The sequence below is a fragment of the Python bivittatus genome, unplaced genomic scaffold (assembly GCF_059951505.1).
Source record: "Python bivittatus isolate LINGU-HERP-01145 unplaced genomic scaffold, Pbiv_v1 ctg000790_np1212, whole genome shotgun sequence".
NCBI classification, from domain to species: domain Eukaryota; kingdom Metazoa; phylum Chordata; class Lepidosauria; order Squamata; family Pythonidae; genus Python; species Python bivittatus.
This window is the reverse complement of record NW_028277110.1, coordinates 6,405,664-6,428,991: the sequence shown is the minus strand read 5'-3', so window position 1 is coordinate 6,428,991 and position 23,328 is coordinate 6,405,664. Positions and strand designations below refer to the sequence as shown.

At 42.5% G+C, this 23,328-nt stretch overlaps 1 protein-coding gene across 2 annotated transcripts in view; it reads right to left on the bottom strand.

The window, feature by feature from the left end:
* LOC103068020 (rho GTPase-activating protein 20-like) overlaps positions 1–23,328 on the bottom strand; it is a 66,196-nt gene that overhangs the window by 23,947 nt on the left and 18,921 nt on the right. Inside the window, exons 2-4 of one of the 2 annotated variants that reach the window (XM_025171603.2) lie at positions 7,708–7,790; positions 1,328–1,498; positions 779–928 (exon numbers count right to left, since the gene is read on the bottom strand). In XM_025171603.2, coding sequence (XP_025027371.2) covers positions 779–928; positions 1,328–1,498; positions 7,708–7,787 — 401 coding nt within the window. In that variant the 5' untranslated portion in view covers positions 7,788–7,790. Of the gene's footprint in view, positions 1–778; positions 929–1,327; positions 1,502–7,707; positions 7,791–23,328 lie in introns of both variants that reach the window. The other variant, XM_007435881.4, reaches the window with a different exon arrangement.

The window sequence follows — 23,328 nt, the reverse complement described above, 5'->3', positions numbered from 1 at the left end:
TTTAGCCTAATACCAGTGCATCATAATTTTATAATTTCAACTTAATCTTAATATGGGGCTTTTAATCTATATTTCTTTACTGCCACAATTCCTAATTGATTGATCGTAAGTTGTTTTGTGAGACAGTGGGAAATATACTGTATGTGATAAATAATCCATGAACTTTTTGTTAGCCAGATTTCTTGGGCAGAAGGGGTGAGTGAAAAATCTCCGTGTTGCCCTTCGATCTGAGCTTTATATAGTCCTCTCCAGGGGAACTGCATTAGGAGTTTTAAGGAAAGATTTGTTAAGACCATCAAACACTGTTTGGTTGTTGAAGTTCTCTTTGGGCCTCTCAATGAAGCATAAACAATCAGGAAAAGAGCAGCCCTTGTGATCCCCAACTCTGTGCTCTCCAGGGATGTTGGACCCCTATTATTTGATAATACAATGAGGGTGAACAGTGTCACAATCTAATCCATTTGGCGGGTACAACTGTTGAGGGTGGCTGCCAGAAGGAGCTGCCATGAATTTTTAGCTCTTGTCTCTCAGTTACCTTGGAACTTGCTTCTGCTTACCTACATGGCAAAGCACCCCTTCTTGGGTTCAGAGTTGTTTGGGTGAGGACGGGGTGGATGGAATGCCCCCTTTCCTCCCCATTTCCCTCCTCGCCTCAGTGGCAACTCTGCCCTTGCCATAATCAGGAAAGGCCCTATTTGTTTCTGAGGGCAGAGCAGACCGATTCAGTTCATCTCCTGCCATGGTGACCCCCTTCAAAGAGATGGTTTATGCACGTTACCTGAAAGTGATGACATAATTTATAGTTGGCCAGCCAATCACAAAAGATGTGTCTGGGCTCATTTTCTTCTCTGACACTTCACTAAGGCAAGATCCTGTCCATACTTCACTCAGGTGGACCTTTTTCTTCAGTTTCAAGCTAGAAGAGGACCTGCATGCCAAGCCGGAGAGACTTTTGTTAAGCATATTCGCAGGGAGAAAATCCGTACTACTCAGAAATTATAGCTAGCATCCCTGATCTGTCTCCTTCTGCATCACAGCCAGGAACTCTTCAACTGAGTCACTGACACACACACTCATGTAAACTGGCATGCCCACGAAGCAGCTCACACCCAGAGGTAGGGTTCAGAGTGCTGTGCCATGATTTTCTTTCTGGAATAAACCATAATTGGCTAGATTTCTACAACTCAGTTGCCTTAAGCTGTGCTTACAAATTAGAAGGCAGGCATAATTTGATGTGTTTGCTTTGGTTTTCATCTGTTGTGTGAACCCAACATTTGCTAATAGCAAAGAGAATTAGCTCGTGGATCAAACCTGCACTCCCACTTACTTGGATTTGGCAATGATTAGCATGTTGCTGAAGAGGAACAAATGCCTCTCTTGGGTTTGTAAGCCCAGAGTAAGTTGTACACGCTCATCCAAGATGAAGATGGAATCTGGGTTACTAAAGGCTCCAGCTGGTAATCCATTATCTTGATGGGAGGATGACAAAATAATTTCCCTGCTGGAAAACAGAGCAGGAAATGAATCGTGATTATGTTATTACTCTTGCACTTAGCTAACTACTGTCACCTTCCAGGAAAGCACATTTTATTCATTTTGCTCTAAGCAAAGGCCAGAAGTGTATTATTTTTATAGTAAGTCCACTTTTCAGTGAATACAATTTTTTCAGTGAAATATTAAGAACTTTCCTCTGACTACAACTGCCTAATTAAGCCTCACTGAACCACGCAGATGTTTCTATTCTTCCTCCACACCTGCCCTTCACTTTCCCATCTCTTCAGTTCATTTGCCCATTCCTCCTCTTGTTGCATGGGGAGTTTGGGGGGGGGGCTATATAGTGGCAAGTGACGTGTGTCATGATATGCATGACAACCTTATGGCTTCTTCTGGATATGTATGTCATGTCATCCACAACGCTTTATTTATTTATTTCTGCTTATAATTTAGATTTATAAGGCCACCCAACTCACAGTGACATGGGAGTGGGATACAGGTTAAAAACAAAACCTCAATACCTCCTTCGGGAATACAGGTAAAGTGCGTAATCTTTATGACATCAAGCAATCATCTATTTTTCCAGAGCGAACAGCCTCTGTGTATGCAACAATTTGGGGATATTTTTTTTAAAAAAACTAAAATATTATGTTCAAATTATTGGATATTGAATACAGCTGTTACTTCTTTTGTTCTCAGTCTCTAGAAAAATGCATCACTACTGTTTGACATTTTGCTACCAAAATATTGGTGGCATAATCTTGGCAGGTACCATAATTTTCCTTTCCTCTTTCCCCCTCTCTGTCCCCCAAATCCTTTCCACAAATCACAATTGTTTCCAAGGAATCTTTAGATTGGCCCAATCTGGAGCCTTCTGAGAGCCTTGTTGGTTGGGAATTAAGGGAATTGTAGCACAATTTGTAACTGGAGTGCATTGGTTTGAATAAAGCTGCCTGAATCCGCTTGGTCCTTCATGATCCTTTCTTGTCCCTCCCTTCCCTCTCTATGAAATCTCCATGAAGTTCCAAAGCTAAGATCTGCCTCTGCTTAACCACACAAAGCCAAACGCACATCACCAGAACAGAGGAGATGAAGCCAAAATACAATGCTGGAGGGGAAATTCAACGCCACCAGCACCACGGTTCTTTGCCTCGGTACTGAAGTTTGGAGGCCAGATGTATTCAATGGAGTTCAGCTTTCTCCAGTACGGGCCCTCAGTTGCACTGACTATCAACCCCGACAGTTCCTTGGACAACACAGCTTGGCTGGGAACTCTGCGAGTTGAAGGTCAAGGGCTGGAAAGAGCTGCTGTAGTCACTGTTTTCCCCTGGTTTTTTTTTGGGGGGGGGGTGAACCTACTGCAAGGAGTAAAAGAATATAGAACTGACCTTGGGAATAGGGAAGGAATGAGCAAGGGGGACTTTGAGAAAAGATTACTCAGTCCTCAGAAAGAGGAAAGTGTGCGAAAGAACCTCAAAGTAGCCCCACCTTGACTGTGGGGAGAAACTTGGATGGGCTTCCAGGTTCTGCTACAATACCCCACAACAAGAAACAGCATTGCTGGACTCCCTGCAGTGCCTGTTTCTTGGCCTGGCCTACCTCGAAGGGCTGAAGAGAAGCCAGCTAAACCAACCAACCACGAGACTCCATGAGTCACCTTTTCCCTCCCTGAGTCTTTGAGGAGCATCTAAAGAAAGCGAAGGGTTTGTTTCTCCTGCTTGAGGAATTAGGGGCAAGCCATGAAAGCAAAATACTTTTTTTCCACAGTTGGCAATTCGAGAATGCCTTTAAGAGCCCTGGAACCTGCGCAAATTATCTCCCCAAACCAGGGGTGCTAAGTATAGCCTGAAATGAAAAATGCTCCTAAAAGATTGTTTGGTTCTAAGTGTAACTCATCTAGGCTTTTATCTTGGGCTTAAAGCGATATTTATTTCAGTAAAATACTGTCAGGAAAGATTATTTATGAGGGCATTCTTGGAAACAGCCACTATAAGTGTATGATCTTTGTTTATCCATCATCTTTTTGTGGGCTAGAAGGGAAATCTCTGAATGATGCGATGGTTATTCCTCGTTGGAAGAGAAAATGAACTGGGCGTGGAGGGTTCTACTGCGAAATTCAAAAGGCAGCAGGGACTGAGGTTGTCTTCTTGCCAAACTCAGAGAAACCAGAAAGCCTCCATGGATCAGGACAAATCCAATATTAAACTACAAAGACATATCACCGTCTACGAAAGAAGTATGACCATACATGCCATCAGGCACTTAGTTGTAGGATTTCAGCTTTTCTCTTTGCCAAATGGGCTGATTTTTAATCAGAATGTCCCACTTTCTACTGACTCCGCCAGCTGCCTTCACCTATCCAAGGCTAACCCTGCTAGACAGCCATGACAGTCATTGTAGCTGCACAATTGACATTAAGATGCAATCCTGTGATAACGTTTATGCTGTTGGGGTATCTTAACTTTGGATTGGTTCTAGGTTCCCCATAATGACTCAGTGCTGGTATAACATCTGAAAGACGCTGCATAGTCTGACAATAAAAGCTGGTTGCCATCTTGGTGGGACTACAAGATTGCAGGAATGTAAAGTATGACTCCCATGGAGTAGTTGTGGACATGACAACTCTTTCGCAGCTTGCACTCTGCAATCCTTCAAATGCAGCTTGAAGACGAAACAGGATTGTCTTCACTTCTACAAGCCTTGAGATGTTAAAAGGTTCCCTGGATATATGTTTCAAGCTGAATTTGGGGCTGGGGGTGGAGAAAATAACCGTTGCCTTAAGCTCAGTTATTGGGAAGCAGAGTGAGGCCAGTGATCCTGTCAATGGGAAAGGGAGCTTTCTTGGAGCTCACCATTGTAAAGCCCATTGAAATAATAGCAGCTGAGCTGGAAATACATTGGCTCAGCTGGCAGTGTAGGGTTGGAGTAGTCCAGAGTGCTTTCAAACTAGCACAGAATGCACATGTGCTATGTGTGAATTGGTGTGTGTGTGTGTGTAGACAACTGAGATCAACACATGAACATTTGCTCTGGCTTTACTAACAGAATTCCCCCCTCACCCAACAGGTTTTGGCAACCTGGGGAAAATTCCAGCTAACACACCCACACCATAACTGGCAAACCCAGTGATTTTATGAAGGGGGCAGCAGTTCATTTAACTCACAAAACCAAATTATGGCTTATTGACGAACCCGCCGACTCCTCTTCAAGCAGGCCCAGCCAGGGAACCATGGACATCACCATCCATGATTTATTTAAGGCACTGTCCAGACCAAGGACTCCTGCTGAATTTCTAACCCACAGAATGGGGTGGTTATATTTTCATTCAATAAAACTATAATTTTATTTCATATTCCATATATCCTACATGGACTCCAGCAACAACATTTTCACTTCAGCTGCCTGGAAAAAGATTTTAATGAGAGTTGTTTTAGGGTCAAAGACTTAGTTAAGACCTAAAGGAAACCAAGTTTTAGGAATAATTTTCCATGCCTACACATCTTTATTTGTGTATTAAGATCTAGCCAACCCAGACAGAGATCAACAGCTGGATGATATATGATATTCTTTCTTCCCTGATTTTTTACATTGATCTTTCTTCTATTACTGGTGAGGAAACAAATTAAACAGTAATGGTTCCATCCCCTATTTCCTGTCACATTTTGAAAAAAAAAAAATCTTAGTGGAGGATATTTTCACACATGAAATATCGGGCCAATCTTGCTTCCATCTCTTTTTAATGCACATGTCAAAATGGCATTGACTAAAGGCATGTTCATATTAGAACAATAGTCAGACATTGACGTTCCAGCCACCATGAAAATATCTAAAGAATTTCAGAGGAAGAAGCACACCCAAAACAGTGGGGTACGCCTCTTCCTTCAGAGCTGTTCTAGTGACCTTTGTAGGACTGTACAGTAATAAATATGGTGCGGATTGCAATTTGGGGGGCTGCTTGAGATGTCAACAGAACAACGAGAGAGGAAGAGGAAGTGATTCATACTTCTAGGAGCCATTTGAATAGGATCAATGCACATTCTGACCCAGAGAGGAAATGCCTCATGTTTCTAAGTCAACGCAGAGGAAGGGCAGACCACTTCTATTTCCTCTCTCTGTGTGTGTATTCCATGGACCGCATCTTCCGTTGGCTCTCTTTCTTCGAAATGTATTCTATTTTCAACATGACTTGGAAGATGACCTGGATTTTACTAAGAATTTGAGGGGAAAGGTCACTGTGGTCCATTCAATGGCCCTCCATGAATCCGGATACTTGCTTGCTTCTATCCACTCCACCAGTGCAAAAGGAGCAAGGCATTTAATCTACAGTTCAATCTGCCTGGCTAAATCAATCCAATTCTTTTCAGGCCCTGCAACCCAGCTATTTCTTTCTTTTTTCTTTTTTTTAATGAGAACTGGAAGTAATAGGAAAATCTGACCTGTACTTTGTCTAGTAACTACTCTTTAAAAAAACAACCTTCTCTAAAATACTGCCACTAACCTTGGAGACTGAAATTAGCCAAGACCGTTTTTAGTCCTCCTCTGCTGGTAACAAGCTGTCTTCTAAACTGATCTCATGTGGCCAAATAATTGTCATAGTTTTAACGAGGTGTCCTGATTCTCTTTGATGTAAAATGTAAGATACATCAGAATGAATGTTCCAAGTACATAGAGATATCCATAAAATGCAGGTCACCTTCAGTGTTGTTCAGTGAAGGAGGAGAGTGGTGTTAGCCTATGGAAGGAGTCTACCGCAACTTTTCCAGCTAACACATTTTATTGTGAGGCAAAGGTTTTGGTGAGCTGCAGCTCACGTCATCAGAGTGTCATGAAGTACATAAACTTTCCATGAACATTAAGGGTCTTATGAATTACAAGAATATTAAGAAGGAGTCTGCTAGCATTTTTCAGGCCAACACATTTTACTAAAAGGCAGACACTTTCGTGGGCTAATGCGGTGGGCTTCTCAGATCCCAGGCAACAGATTGAAAAGAAGCGGAAGGAGCAGGGGGGGAGGGTCTTCCTTCCTTCCTTCTACTTTCTCTTCTAACTTTCTCTGTAGAGCTTGTTCCATCTGGGGTACATTTCAATGTGCTGAGAGTACCGCTCTCAATATCCCCAGCATTCTGGGAGCTGAGGTCCTTCAGGCATGTTGGCTGAGGGTTCTGGGAGCTTCCATCTCCTGGCATATCTGCAAGGTCCTAATTTAGGGCAAGCAGATGTTAAGGAAGTCAAGCTCAGCCCTCGTCCATCAGGGCAACACCATATCTTTTTTTTGACAACCTCACAGAAGCAGTTTGCTACTGCCTTTCTCTGGAGGACTTTTTTTTTTAAACTTTTTTTTAAACTAGTCTAGACTGCAGTGCAGGATTTCCCGGTGGCGTCCCATCTAAATATTAACTCAATCTGAACATGCTGAGCCTTTTTGAGACCCATCAAGTTCAGCTACAAGTTGTAGATACTGTGTGGATGTAAAGCCTCTTGAAAGAACATTGAATGATCGTGCAGGTAGCCAGGGGTATGGATGCACACAGGCGGAGCCATAATTGGCTCAGAGCTATAGTGGGAAGGAATTCTCTTTCCTCAATGACTTCCCCCTTTCAATTCCCATTCTACTGAAAATATACATGTTGTAATGTTATCCATACCCCTGGTTTGGAGGGGGAAAAGTTATTATTTGTTTATTTAGCAGATCTATACAGCTGCCATCTCATGAAACATGACTCTGGGCAGTGTAGAAAACATAGTAACAATAAAAACCATAAAACACTCAAACATAAATTAAAGAGAAAAGAGGAAAACAGAAAACCCATCATCACACATCCACCATGGGGTAGTCATGGGCTTTTTGTGATGCCACCACTTTCTAGGCCCAATACAGGAACCTCTGGAATACATATCCTGACCCCAAATGTTCTTTAGGGATCCCCCTGCCTTCTGTTCTGCAAAAGCGGCAGGAATTTTAGTTAGGACACTCACGAAATGCACGGAACTCAGGTGGGCTGGCTGAAATAGCCTTAACATGGTTCACCGACAAAACACCCCGCTCCTAACTCCTCACCCCCAATTGCAAGATAAAGAGAGCCCTACATATGACATATCTCTGCCCACCTTTTCCCTTGTCAACGCCCCCCCCCCCAGCTCTGGTTCCCTCCCAGATGCTCTGGGACAATAAAGCCCGTGTTCTAGGAAAGGGTTCTGATCCACGTTGCTTACCTGGAATGATACTTGGATTTACTAAGTGCTTTGCTGATGGCGGCTGAAGTGGAACGCCTCCTTTGAACGATGGGTTTCATTTTCTGTAGGAGAAAAGGACAGGGCGAGTGAGCACGCCGTCAGCCCCTCCTCACTTCAAGGCACAGGATGAGCTAACAGGAAAAGGATACGGCAGATAGTCTTTCCAAGACTAAGGCGAAGAGGATGTGGCCCAGTTCAAAAACTCAATGCTTGGAAGGCTATGTTGTTAGAGAGAAGATCCAAATTCAGCCATCTCCTTGCCATGCTACTTGTCTACGTGCAGTGACTTTGTCCCTGTTGGGGAAGGCATTCAAGCCAAAGAACCATCACTTGTACTCCCACAGTGGAAGATTGGGGGAAAGGCTACACAAAAACAGATGAAGAAATAGTAGGTAGCATGCCATGAAAGCAGGAGGAGAGGAAACGGGTCAGATTGCATGAGATCTGGCTTGGGGGAAACCAGAACTCACTGCTCCCTGGGACAGGGTCCTTGCAAGAGTCCAGGGAGCAAGCCTGTAAAGAAGGCCCAAATATGTTTTGTTCAGAACAGCAAAGCACAATTTCAGCAGCAAGCCATACATTGGCATCTCTCTTCCCCAAACTGGTGCCGTCTGGCTGAACTTCAGCTCTAATGTACTGATGCCCAGCACAGAAAGAGGGCTTCTTGATTTAACCAGCGTCTTACAAAAACAGGGGCAGAAAGAAATTTCTGCAGAAAACCCACATCCTCGACCTAAAGTGGGAATTCCATCAGTGGGGAATCTGAAAACATGGATGCTCATGTGCAGAAGCATCTGGAAAGAACCCAGATGGGGTTCGCTTTGGAAAAATGGGACAGCGAGTTGGGAACCACATTTCCATAAAGAGCCAGGCCAGAATTCCAAATTCCAGAATACTGGAAAATCCAGTACGGTTCTAGGAGGTGCCAAGGAGAGATACAACGTAAACGTGGGCGGCAGCACTGAGAACCTGTGATTATTTTGTCTGGTGATAGCAAGAACTTGGGTGTGAGAAAGATCTGGTGGAATGAAGAGAATCTTTGGCTCCCAGACAAGCCGTTCCATGTAACCATCTGTGTGAGAGGCGGCACGTAGAAGGTTCATGACTCCCCACCATCAGTTAAGCCCATTCCTTGGGCCAAGCCCCTTCGTTCGGCTCACTGTAAAAATATCCCTTCTCGTGGGCGATTGCCATGTCTCTGCCGCACCACTTTTGATGGGGTCATAAGCAGAAACGGAAAGAGCAGAATAGCTGTGCAAATGCATTGCAGGCATGGACGGGGAGGTGTGATGAAGGCACGTTGTGAAGCGTGGATGGCAACTGACCACACTTTCTTTCTTTTTTCCCTTACTTGACATTTTCTCTTGCAGAGTCATTTCTCACTTGGCATCACTGATGGTTTCCCCTAATATACACGTTCTCAGCTTCCCTTAATTACTTTCTGGAAAGCTGGTCCCTCAACTTCCACATTCAGTTATGTAATGAGTAGACCCCACTGAAAACGGCAATGTTTACATTTCCAAGCAGAAAGATACAGCTTTTGTGACATGACAATCCTTTGCTTCTGCACTGAAGGCATTAAAAAAAAAAAGCCCACTTCATTTTTCTCTGTTTTCAGATTATACCATGGTAATAAAACACATCCAACAAGGTGAAACAAAAGTCAGATTTTCTACCCAGTTGTGCAACTGACCAGATCAGTTTCTCTGCCTTGATGCGTGAAACTGACAATTCCAGTCTCGCTCCTGCTTCAGAACAGAAAAGAGCAGCACATACAGTAAGTGGGGGGTTCTCACGGTCCGTGCCACCTGAATGCCACAGGCGCTCCTGTGTATTGAAATTGCAAAGAACCAGCAGGCAGTCAAAACGTGCCCTGCCTGGCCAACAGTCAAACTTAGCCAATGAGCGCTCAGCTGCTGCCAGTCAGCGAACGCCTCATCCTATCCACTCAATTTCACATACAAAACCCAGAATCCTTTTCCCCTCCCTAAAAAACCACTAAAAGACTCTTAAATGTGACTGATTTGCTTGTCTGCCACGCTGGCGTAAATCCTGGCATGACACTCTGGTATTTGATTGCTTCCTCCACTGCTACACATACCCGTTATACCAGAGTTCCTCAACCTTGACGGCTTTAAGACGGGTGGACTTCAACTCCCAGAATTCCCCAGCCAGCCTGAACTATACAGTGGGGCCAGGAGCTGGGGGGTGGGGTACTCAGGCATCCATTCCAGGGGCCAAACAGATCACCCCAGGCAGCCCCACACTTACACAGCGCATTCCTTGCTGCAAACAGACGTGCCCCACTTGCTAGTACCCCTTAGCAAGAATTGCTCTTGCAGTTGTAGCAACAGGAAGGTGGGTTGCAATGCAAAGGGCAGGATACAGTGAGTGTATCAATGATCAGCGTGGCACTCGGTCTCCTATGGAGTAGCTGTAACCCTGGACTGTGCCCGAAAATGCCTTTGTGGGTCTCAGCACAAGAAGCATTTTACAGGAAAGAGAAAGCGGGTAAAGGGAAATGGTTAACTTATCGAGAGTTATTAGAACAGGAATATGGGGAATATAGGATGAAATCAAGAGAGCAACTGGATGCAGAAGGATTTAGTTTGCTGCTTTTTTTCCAGATAATGTTATGAAGAATTATAAATGAAAAGAATAATAGTCAATACAAACTACAAAAAATACAAACAGAAAAATACAAAAAAGCGGGGGGGGGGGGGAATGTAGAAAAGAAAGAAAAAGGAAAAGGAGAAACAGAAAGAAAAAAAGAACCTCCATCTCAGCAGGTTAAAAACAATTTCAATAGCTTATCACCGTCTCTAAATAAAACATAATCACTCTTCTCCCCTTTACTTATTTCTTAGGTAAAAAAAACCAAAATCCAAATACTTCATCAATCATTCTTTGTCAGCAAAAGTCCAGTAATGGCCACCAGATACAACTGTTTTCCTCTTTTAGCCCTGATCAAACAAGCCAACCTTATAAACCTTCCCTGAATTTTTAAAATTACTCTTTAACCCCTTCCAAAAAAGTCCCAGAGGTAGTTTGCTAGTCATCTGGGTATCCAAGCAAAAAGCCTTCAGAACTTTAACAGACTTCTTTTGCATGCCCATTAGATAAAGTTTCTCCTTTCGTTTGTCACTTCTGAAAAAGTCTTTCCAAACCTTAGCAGACCTCTTTTGTATATCCAGAAGAAAAAAATTATCCAAATCAGTTTCCCGCTTTAGTATCTGTTCATCTCCTTTAGGGGATAAGTCATACATCAAATCCATTTGTATTACATTTAAATCCTCCCTCAAATTAATTTCATAGACATCCATTGCAACTTGTTCTTGTTTTACAACTCCATTAAAGTATGTTCTGTCCAGTTCCTCAAACAATTGATCCATTCTATCCAGTAACTTGGCTGAGAGGTCTCTATTCAAAAGTTTCTGCTCCATTCTTTTTGGTCCTCTGGCTCCCTGTAATGTCCAGCCTTCGAGGTCTCCTTATCATAAAGATAGCAAAGCAATCGCCATTTTCCCATGAGAAGATATCTTCTAATTAATTCAAAACTGTAATTCCAGATCCCTCTGGCCCCTTAATCCATTATTAACTTTCCAAAATCCATATACTAAGCACCGTTTTGCTGCATAGCCCCAAAAAATCATATATTTTCAAAAAGTTTAAGACCAAATTTACACCATCGTCTTTTAAGGAGGCAGATTCACCTAATGAATACAGTAAAACCTTGCCAGTCCAAAGGGTCTTAATCTCTCCAATATACCAAAAATAAAAAAATAATCCAAAAAGGTGATTAAGACATAAGGCTCGATCGAGCTTAATGCCCATAAGGCCGCTTTGCGAGTGTGAGCTTGATGTAATCCCAACGGCCAGCCACTCCACAGGAAGACTCCCAGAGGGATTTAGTTTTCAATGGCTTTCGTATGCACAGTTAAGAGAAAGATTTAAGGTAGATAATAGGACATTTGGAAGAGCAGCAGACACCAGAATTTGAAGATGAACTGTGTACAAATGATGAACATGTAACTGCTAAAATGTATAAACTTTTACTGAAATTTGAAACAGAAGAAGAACAAAAAGACTATGATAAAATGGACTAAGAACTTTGGACCTAACATATTGGTGGAACAGTGGGAAAATATGTGGTTAAAAGGATTGAAATTTACATTATAACTTAAAGGAGAATTTTTAGAAAATGATGTACTATTGGTGTATGACTCCAGAAAATTGTCTAGAATGTATAAAGGTACTTCAGATTTATGTTGGAAATGTGGAAAACATGAAGGGCCATTTTATCATGCCTGGTGGACTTGTAAAAAAGCCAAAAAATGTTGGGTTCAAATACATGTAATGATACAAAGAATTTTAAAGATCAACATTCAACTAAAACCAGCTTTTTTTCTTTCTGGGATTAATGGGCAGTCAATTAGAAAATAGCTAAGGAACATTATTCTTATGTATGATTACTGAGACTATTATATGCACAAAAATGGACAGATACTGAAATACCCACAACGGGGGAATGGTTGGTGAAGATGACAGAACTAGCAGAGATGGCGAAATTAACTTGTTTGATCAGAGAAAGTTCAACAATTCCATTTATTAGTGACTGGAAACTCCTTATGGACTTTTTGCTGAAAAAAAGACAAAAATGAACTTGTGATTTATGGGTTTGAAGATTAGAAAGGGTAGCCTATGGAAAGAAGGAAATGATGATGTAACTTTAGAGGGGGGGGGGAAATATTTATCTATAACCACTGTTAAGAAGATCAGAAGCTGCTTCTTAATAATCTTTCTTTTCTTTCTTTCTTTTTCTTTTTTATATGATTTTATTAAAAAATTAAAAAGAAGAATAAAAGCCACAACAACTAAATTAGAAGAGAAAAAGAGACACAAAGAAGTGGCTTCCGAAATTCTTCACAGCAGTTAGAAATAAAATGATATTTTAACCCCTCTCTCTAAAGTTACATCATAACCCTCTTCTTTCTATAATCTGTCCTGTCTAATCATCAAAGCCATAAACACAAGTTCATTTTTTTCATTTTTATGCAAAAAGTCCATAAGAGGTTGCTAGTTGCCAATACATGTAGGAATTGTCTTTTCTCTTATCGAATAAGTCAGCTTATCCATCTCAGCACGATCTGTCAATTTCACCAACCATTCCTCCACAGGAAGTGCCGGGGCGTACTCTCCATCTTTGTGCATATAATAATCAAGTTGTTCACATTTCCAACATACATTTGGAATGCCTTTATACATTCTAGATAATTTTTCTGGCATCGTGTGCCAGCAATAATCATTTTATAAAAATTCTCTTTACGTTCATAACATAATGTAAATTTCAACCCTTTTAACCACATATTTCCCGTTGATCCATCTGTATGTTGTAACTAAAATTCTTAGACCACTTGACGGTTTTCCAATAGTTCCCAGTATGTCAACCATTTGTCTTTGTCTTCTGTGAAATACTTCTTGAGCTGAGATCCATAAAGGTGTTTTAAGGCACAATCTGGGTTTATGTCTGTTCCATATTCTCCATTTGGCACATCTAATAAAATAATTTTTAAAATCCACATTCATTTTAACTTTATCGTACCATAAGTATCCATGACATCCAAACCTCAGGTTGTGATATTCTAACTCTAAAAGTCTCTTGTTTCTCAGCAACACCCATTCTTTCATCCATTTATACTTCCTCCACTTCTCCTTCAAGTTTCTCCCCAAAATCTCTTGCTATTCAGTCTCAATCTCTGCTGTTTAAAAGTAGAAATTACCCCTTCCAACTTGTCCCATATAAATGGAATTTTCTTCTGTTTAAGTTTATCTGCCAAACCCTTTTCTCTTACATAGTATTCTAACTGGAATTTCCTTAAGTACATCTGTATGTTAATAATACAGTCCTCAATCTAGTATCAAAATGCTGCTGCAAAACTTGATCTCTGGTCTTCTTACTGGCAAAGTACACAATATTCCCTTGGAATATTTCTTAATTTTACGAAATGTGTATTCATCCTATAAACCTTGTCAATCTCTGTCTGAGCGTCATCTTCCTCCCAAGCCAACAAATTAGACAAATACTTGACAATCTTTTATCTAATATCTTCTTGACATCTTCTGGAATCGCCCTAAATCTTAAACAAAATTCTTTTCCTCTCAATTCCAGTAATGCCAAGTTGCCTAAATCTTTCTCCATCTTTCTATTTCTAACTTCTGTCTTACTTTCCAAAACTTCTGCTTTGTCAGTAATTTGTTTTAAATCTCCAGGCAATTGCCCTGCAGATCCTTCAATCTTCTTTTCTTCTTTCATATCACTTTTTATTCCTGCAAATCCTTCTTCCACTTCCTTTTTAAAAGATCCAACCTATTGGCAACTGTTGCAGTCATTTTTTTTTTACTAAATTCCTCAAACGTTTTTTGCAATAAATCTGGGGAAATGCCCTTATCTGTAAGTTGTCCTAGTGAACCTCTCCAACCTTCTCCTAATTTGGCAGCTTTTCTGTGGTTGCCATTATAAGAAAATGAAAGTATGTCAATTACAACAGTGAAAGTAAAAGCCAGGCTTCTTTTTTTCCCCTGCTTTCCTTTTCTCTATCTTTATCACTTTAGTCCCAATTTTTTTCTGATGAAAGTGCTTTTGAAAACAGCAAAATTAATTAGACAAACAGACTGGACCTTCGTAGGAATGCAGATTGTTTATTATTAAGGACAGCAGATAATTGGTGGACTTTACAAAACTAGAAGATAAGTGTAATATGAGCTAAATTGTGTGACTAACTACAGAAAGCTTTCTTATTCTTATTCTGTTTCTGTTTCTGTTTCTATTTTCTTTTTTCACTATTTACTATTTTTCTTTATTTTTTCTTATAAGAAACTGTTACTGTTAAAAATTTCTTCAAAAGATTATTTTAAAAAATGGGACTCAGTCTCCTCTGTGAGCAGATTGAAATATACACCTGCAACTGCCCTATAATGGGAATTATTAGAAGAAATCAGAGGAATACATAGCACATTTGGGGACTACGCCTCCTTAGAAGTAACTTCAGCTAAAATCCTGTTGCTGTCTATGTTGCGAACAGCTCTTTCTAAATATCAGATTATATTTCAATGCATGCAGCTGTGCTGTTTTAAAAACTGTAACAAGAAACAGCACCCTAAAACAATCATGAAAAGCACTTCAAATCGGTGCATCACTCAATGAGGGGCAATGAAGAAGAAAATCATGTCATGGAACATACAAGAAAAATGCTAGTTAGCCCTTAGGATTGATGGTCTGCTGGCTTTCACTCAGAGCAGAAGAGCAAGGACTGGTACCCCTGTGGAAGCAGCCATTCTGAAAAACTCTTCCAGTGATAAATAGGCAGGTCTGGTCCACGCTTGCATTTTGAATGTGGCTTTGATTGGGCAGGATACGCTTGTGTGTAAAATGTTAGATCTGGAATAGCTTTCGCTATCACCCTTGAGGTGACCTCTTAGCACAGTTTGGTACAATCATATCAAACTTTTCAGTTCTCCAGATAGCTTTAGCAGCTGTTTGCCTGCACTGCAGTATGTGTTTACAGTGTCTTTGCCTGAGTACTATCACTTACTCAGGAGTAAGTGGAGATGCATATTAGTTTCATGCCAGGAATGATCTGGGGTATGCACTGGAGATGCCATTTCTGCCTGCCAAGGAGGTTTTGACTTCCTGTGCAGACACTCTTGCCACTGGGACTAAGTCACTTCTCTTAACAGCTCCTCTGACCTCTTACTACTTCAAAACAATATTGGGGGAGAGGAATAACTCAAGATCAGGAAGAGAAGAGCAAGAAGGTTGAAGTATTGCCAAAGGAAGATCAAGTCAGGCAATTCTGATGTATTTATTCATGGAAGGGACAATACATGTTACTTCCTAACTGGGCGAGACTTGAGCCTGGCCTATGTATTCCTCATGCACTGATGGTGAGGTCAGGATATGACCTGCTGGGCCCCTTCTCTAAGCAGCCCTCACTGTAGACGTTGGTGGTTGTAGGTGTGTATGAGGTCCCATCTGTACAGAAGCTAATACATAGGAACCCCAGTAGGTGTAGGCTTTCTATCTCTGACCTGCACCCTAATTTTTCTAAATCCATATACTGTAAGGTTGGACCCAGGATTAGTCATACTGGGATCAATGGGACAAGTCACCACAAACTGAAGCATCACTGTAGTGATTCCAGTCCGTGTGACTCAGTCTGGATCCAAGCCATTGACCCTCCGAAACCTGGAGGGCTGGGCGTGGTGAAGCATGAAGTTGGTGGCTTCATGGGAACAGGCATGTTCCCACCCCCGATAAAGGACATCTGCACTGAACCTCTGTGGTTTCTCTAAGAAAAGCAAAGGGGAATCCCTAGTGAAGTTTCACACACAGTCTGCTGTCCCGCACTGGCTTGCAGGAAGCTTATTCTGCTCGCTAGCTGGAAACTGACTTTACCCTTTCCAAGAAGACTAATGCTGAGTGAGAACAGCAATTGTGAGAAATCATCTGGCAGGCAAAACAAGGCTCCTGGGAAGACTTATTATGCGCCTGGGTGGTCATTCAGGTCTGCAGGAGATGCCCTTCTGCTGCCTGGGACCTGTCTGTCGGGCGTGCAGGGAGACCCCGTTCTCGCCCTGCTCTCAAGCCATGGAGGAAGCTCCCCAGGAGCTGCATGTGGCCCCTGTCCTCTCAACCTTTAGAACAACAGGCCACATGCAACTGCTGCCAGGCCATTAAGTGATGATGGTTATGTGACGTGTGCCTTAAATTGCTTTCAGCCTCAGATACCATCTAGTCTAGCCGCCTGTGCAGTACAGGACCTGCTAAAACATTTTGAACAGATGGCCACCCAACCCTTGTTTGGGGACCTTCAGTAAAGGATAGCAGATGTCAGCCCCAGTAGGTAGACCAGGCCAAGAAATCAACTCCATACGAAGGCCAGAACTACTTTTATTGAGATTGGCTAGAATAACAGAATCTTGCAAGCCTGATTGTGCTATAGGTCCTCCCCATCCTTATACTCTTGTGAATCAGGGAGGTGTCTGTCTGTGCTGCTTACAAATGCAATCTGCCTGTTGTGGACTTAAGATATGTTTTTCCCCTCATTGCTTTGGTAACATTGCTTTGGTCTCCATCAAGGTCACCTTCCTTAGTCCCTAGAGCAGGTCACTTCATGAGGCAGCCTGTTCCACTGGTTGGCAGCTCTCATGTTCAGGAAGTTTCTTCTAAGATCTAATTCCAACCTATTTCCCTGCAGTTTCAACTCATTGGTTCTAGTCCTGTCCTCTGGGCAACAGAGGACAAGTCCACAATGTGGACAACTGATTCCATTGTGGCAGATGTCCCCAGTGGTGAAGCCAGTTTAGGGAAAATATGTACAGCCCTTTGTTTCCTCTCTACATCAACTCTAGCTACAGCTAGTAAAGTTCAAGTTGTCTGTATTCAAGGAATACATTCCAAATCTTTCAAGAGATATTCCCGTTTATTACCAAAAAGTGCTGCAAATCAGAAAAGGAGATGAGAAGGAAGGGCTTCTACATGTAGGTTCAGATCCTAATTTGATGGCTTGGGAGACAGCTTAATCTATTGCACACTAATTCAGAAGCTGCCCAGTTTGACCTGTGGGCCACATCTGAATTCAGACAACTAAAGTCTCCTGCCTCCCACTGATGATTCATGCAAATCAGAAAGCAATCTTACCAAATATTGTGTGTTTTTAACAAATTAGGTAAGATATGCAATCGTAATGCCCAGGATGGCAAGATGAAGCCCGCCAAATGCCTGGCAAAGAGGTCCAGCATGTTTTTGTATGTAAATACTGTAAGTCCAAGATTTTAAAATTTAATTATTTTTAAGGGTGACATTAAAAATGGTTCAAATGAGCAAAAGACACAGAAAATGAACAGGAAGACGTTGGCTGATGGATGTGGAACAAGAGATGGCAAAAGATTTGAAATGCCAGCATTTTCTAAGCAAACATCCAGTCTTATCCATCCCTGATTCCACTGACTCAATCAAAATGTTCTAATATTCCTATCAATGATTTATGGGGTTGTTGGTTTATCTCCCTCCTTTCCTCCAGGAGCTCAAGGCAGCCTAGAGAACTTTCCCTCCTCCACCTTCTCCCTACAACAACCCCGTGGGGCAAACTGGGCTCAGGGAGTTTCTGTGCCTGAGGGTGGAGGTGAAGCTGAGTCTCCCCAGTGCCATTTCAAGATCCTAATTACGACACCATAATGCCTAATGCTAACCATGGGAGGAGTCCTGATGGACTGACTGATTATTGGCTATCAAGTTGGTTTTGACATTTAGTGACCACACAGATAGACCTTCTCTGGGATGATCTGTCCCTATCCTGGTCTTTCAGGTTTTCCAGGGGGTGTGCTTATTTGCCACTGTAACTGAGGCCATCACCCTTGCTGCTGGTCATCCTCTTCTTCTCTTTCCTTCCACCTTTCCCAGCATTAGAGCTTTTTCCAGAGAGCTGGATCTCCGCATCATGTGTCCAAAGTGGGATAATTTGAGCCTGGTCATTTATGCCTCAAGTGAAAACTCTGAGTTGATTTGTTTGATGATCCGTTGGTTTGTTTTCTTGGCTATTCGTGGTATTCTCATGGACATCCAAGAGTCCTGAGCCCCACTGAAATCTTTCTAATCACTAGCATTAGAAACTAACACAGGCAATCCCAGGTTAACATCTCTCCTTTCCCTTTCCTCACCTTCGGGAATCAGTTCACTTTCGGTTTTAAGAGGCACCTGACCATCTGGGTCCTTCCATCACCAGCAAAACTCCAAGAGAGGTCAAGTTTGAAGTGGTCTATTTTGGAAGCAACCCACTTCAGTCCAGATTCTTCCAAATATTTCCAAATGAACTCAATCAAACGTTTCTCACCCAATCCGAACAACATTTGAGAGCTTTAGAACTTGATGCTCATTGCAGGAGCGATTTCTGCTTAATTTCTAGTCCTCAGAATTTTTGTTTGGAAGCTTTAGAAGAGAAAAGAGCTGATTAGAGTAAGCACTAAAGGCGCATAAGCTCAAACATGCAGATCAAACATTCTTACAATGTGCCAAGACTTCAGTTATCAGCATACTTTATTTTCAGCACTACCTTAGTGGAAGGGCTAAGCTGTAAGTGACATCTCATGGGTGCAGCTAGACAGGAACAGGCCCATACCCCATCTTTGCCTATTTGGGATATGTTCGTAGAGGCCACCTGTTTGGGCTCCTTGTTGGCACAGGAGGATCTGCCCTAATGAATACTGTAAATCAGGACCATGATAAATGAAGCCCAAAGTACTGCCTAAATTCTAGCACAGAACATTGCTTAGAAATATTTGCTGTCCATTTGCTGGAACATGTTCGCCTGTTAACAATGTCCTGTTTTTTGGCCAGTAACCAGGAAGAAACCTACAGCCTGGGTAAGGTGCCTCCCTCAGCCCGTTCCTCTCGTTTCACAATCCTCCCTGCCGAATCAGGACTGGAATTGCTGTCCCGTGGATGTTCTCTCCGTTCACATTCCCAGATCTTCTCACGGGCGCGGGGGGCGGGGGGGGGTGCTGCAGGTCACTCTCCCTCTTGCTGTGTCCTGTTGCCTTGGCGACAGATCCACGTTTACTCAAACACACTCCGAAAGTGCTTGAAAACTTACAACGCTCGGCACTGTGTTTGCGCATTAGTCATCCCAAAGCTGCCAGTTCCAGCGTTATATTTCTTGGCACGGTGAAACCGGAGAGTCCAAGAGCCGCGTTTCAAACCCATGTATGGCCTGACACTATCAGCGTGGCTCAGCGAAGGGGGCCAGGATTCCTGCTTGGCCACGAGCTTGGCAGGGGCTCCGGTGTTATTATCCAGACCACGAACTGAAGGCAGAGCACAAAACAGCCCAACACACCTGCCCCTCTCTGCATAGGGAACGGTTTCTTTTTGACATGACAGGATAAAACAGATGTCAAGTGCAAACCTGCTTTTCGTTACTTTGTCCATGAGCTCACAGAGAATTATGATTCGATGATTCTAACTCAGAGTAGTTCATGCTTTGCATGCACTGAAGCCCCTTCCAGGCCCAGACATTTCTTCCCCTCAAGAGGGCTCCAGGGGTACTCGTGAACAGCAGATAGGTGCAAGGCTGGGGGAAAGTAAGGGATCCACAGAGGAAGAAATTCATCCCTGTGTCAGGGAGCACATCTATGTACCCAAGGCAGGGACTCGGGGCTTGTGGAGACTGTGCAGACAAAACAAAGGAAAATCCCAAAAGCTGGAGGAGGCCTGGACTGGAATGGCGAGGTGGCATTCGCAACCTTGGTCAATCATGCCATCATCAGCCCTGCACAGGGAAGACTGGCAGGGAGGTGACCATTCAGAAGGAGCAATTTATGAGAAATGTTGGGACACTCCTTGGCATGCTTTGGATGTAGAAGCTGATGTGATAATCAATTTGTTAGACTTTAAGATGCCACAAGATCTTCTGTTCTTTTTGCTACCAGAAATGAAGACTTATCCTGCTCGAGATACTATTGCTTCTCCACATCTTCTTGGCAGGCAGGGGCCATATTCATTGAAAAGACACTCAAAAGGCGGTTCTCTGTGGGAGCCCCATCCAAAGTTAATTTCAGATGATGAGGCAGATCAGTATTTTGGATATTGCCACACATTTCTGTTTACTAGATCATTGTCTTTAATGAGCCAGGAAAAGGGAGAAAACAGATTATGTAGGAATGGGGTGCCATAGGTTTAATCCTGGCTAGGTACTCTTAAAAATGTTGAAGGTACCTAGCCCAGGATTAGGCCTTGCCTGCAGATCAAGACTTTTTTTGCCAAAGTGGTCATCCACATCTTTGATTCATTTGGCGAATCCTTTGCAAGATCCCTAGGAGGGTGATCTACTTTGTGCTTGAAGAAGAGATTTGGCACCCGGCCCACTCAGTTGCATGTTGTGCCCTGCAGAGGAATCCTCTGGATTTTTTTCTCCCAGCCCATTCAATTAGATGAAATAATTTGCTTTTGAAATTTCCATCAAAGGAGAAGAGAATGTTGACGTAATTTTTGGAGGTGGAATGGAGTGTTTGTGCACTTATTTAGTGATGAGGTAAGGAGTCTCTGTGTGTGTGTGTGTGTGTGTGTGTGTGAGAGAGAGAGAGAGAGAGAGAAAGTCTCTCTAGCTTTGCACAATTCCACTGAATCCCAAGGAAATATATTATAATGGAACTCCTTCTGCTGGACTTTATCAGACTGGGAAGGGTAAGAATCAAGAGAGACTTCAGAATGATAGAAAATTGTGCCTCCCAATGCTCCCTCCCCCTCCACCCCACAAGGCTAAGGGAATCTCAACATCACCAGCCAAAGACACTGGAAGAAATTCTCAAGTGCCCCAAGAAGTAACACTTTTTCTGGAAACAGAGCACTCTCAAGGCAGATTTTGTCATTAATTTAAAGACTCTCCAAGGATCCTGCTTCATTTGTGATGCTTTGTATATCGATGCTGAGCTCAACAGGCGCCCCTTCCCCACAGCAGCAAGGGCCAAAATTTTGAAAAGCTCCCATGCGGCCAGCAGTGGTTGCCTTCAGGGTTTGCTCCAGTTTTCTGTGGCACTTTGCACAGCACAACATGAGTGAATCCCAAGGAAATTATTGGAAGCACATGGGAACAAGGCATCTAGGCATACGCTAGCTAGAGAGATCCATCGGGTCTCATCAAGAGGGTCTGTACTCCCAGAAGGGATGCAATTATCACTCAGCAAGTTTCCTGTTATTCTTTTCTTTTCTTTTTTGGACAGCTTTTAAGTAGGTAGCTCCTTCTCGTGATGCCTGTGCTTTAGAAGTCAGTGATCTAATTGAAATAATCTGGTGTTCTTTAAAAAAAAAAAGTCTTACATACACTTGGCAGCTTTTAGAAATTATCTTGGGGAGGCAAGACTGGGTAACAATATATAAGCACTTTTCTTAAACATCCTATGGGTCATTTAAAAAGAAAATGTTAGGAAATATTTCATGATCCATTTGTTTCCTCTGTTTTCCCTGTTTTGGAAGCAGAGAAACCCCTTTAAAAAGCATTGGAAAGTTACATCCCTAATTTTTCCCCCCATACCTGCTTATCTCCAGCTGATTTCTCACGAGGAAGCTCTGTGCTGACTATTAGAAATCCCGCCACTCCAAAACTAGACCTCTCTGGGGTTCTCTTCAAGCTCCTTCTCTGATCCAAGGGACCCTTTAAAAAGCAGCCGTGTTTATTATTATATTTTCCAAGGGCCATTTAGCCCTTGGCTTCACCTTGGACCAAAAAAGAGATGAGTGGAAATATTTATCAGAACTACACTAGAGGGCTGATAAATATTTGTGCTTTGTATTCACTGGGCATTTTTAATCTTTTTTGTTTTTCTGATGATACAACAATTCCACCTCAACCCAAGTATTTCTGAAAATATACAGCATCCGAAAGCAGTAAATAATATCTTAAGGACATTCTTTGTTGGAACAAGCTTTCTTTTTTCCTTCCAAGGAAAGGCAGGTTTTCAGTTTATTTTAAAATGTTCTCAGAAAGGAGCACCAGGACCTTGGTCTGCCAACAACTTGGCTATTTGTTGCTTGACTTAATTTGTTTTTGTTTTCCTGTTTCCAAGGGTTGGCCATGTTAGTCCACTGCAGTGAAACAAATACACCAAAAAAAGGATGTTAATTCTTAATTATAGCATAAGGTTTTGGGGATTGTAAGTGAATGCTGTAAGTGCTGAGCTTGTATTCCTTGCCCTGTTGACTCTCTCCCCCACCCCCACCCCCATTAAAAAGATATACGGACACTCATCCTGCATCTAAAAGAATGAGCTGTATTCCATGAAAGTCCATGCCATCATCAATATCTGGAGCTTCAAAATGCCACAAGACTTATTTCTGGGAGCTAACACAATGGGTAGCACCCAATTTATTCCTTTGCTTAGGATACCGACATTATTCCTAGGATTTCTGAAAGATGAAAGGCTCATCCTCAGATAAGGACCTTAAGAGATGGATTTCGTGATTGCTGAAGAAAAACAAAGACGGGTTTCCAGGGACCTCCTCCCAACGAGGCCAAGGAAGAGAAGAAGGGGGCTCAATCAGCCACGGGATGCTTTGAAAACCTGGGTGCCTCTGACAGCAATGGCTTGATCTTCCTTCCCTCTTACAACAGAGGAGCTGAGAGGGTGCCTCGCCAGGAGGGGTGGCAAATCTCTGAGTTTACGGGTAAGGCCTTTCCAGCAGCCTAACTTTGCTCTGGGTGGGAGATGTGATCCTTGCAATGGAGCAGCCACATCCACCAGCAGTTTACATCTGGCTCCAAATGGCAACCTGTGGGCTTCTGGGGCAAAATAAGCTTGATTCCACAACCCTGGTGCGGCCCCTATTTAGAATAAGATACTGATTCCAGATCGTTTTAGATTACAGCATTCTAGTTTAACACAAGTGGTACAAAACAGACAGCGACAGATTTCCAAGCCACCCAAAAAGTACAAAACAATGTCTGGAGAACATTTTCCAGAACCAGCAGATATGCAATCAGATGCTTTATCTGCAAAGACTGGGTGGTACGGCATGCAAATCTAAGCTGTTGTTTTATGTTAATTTAT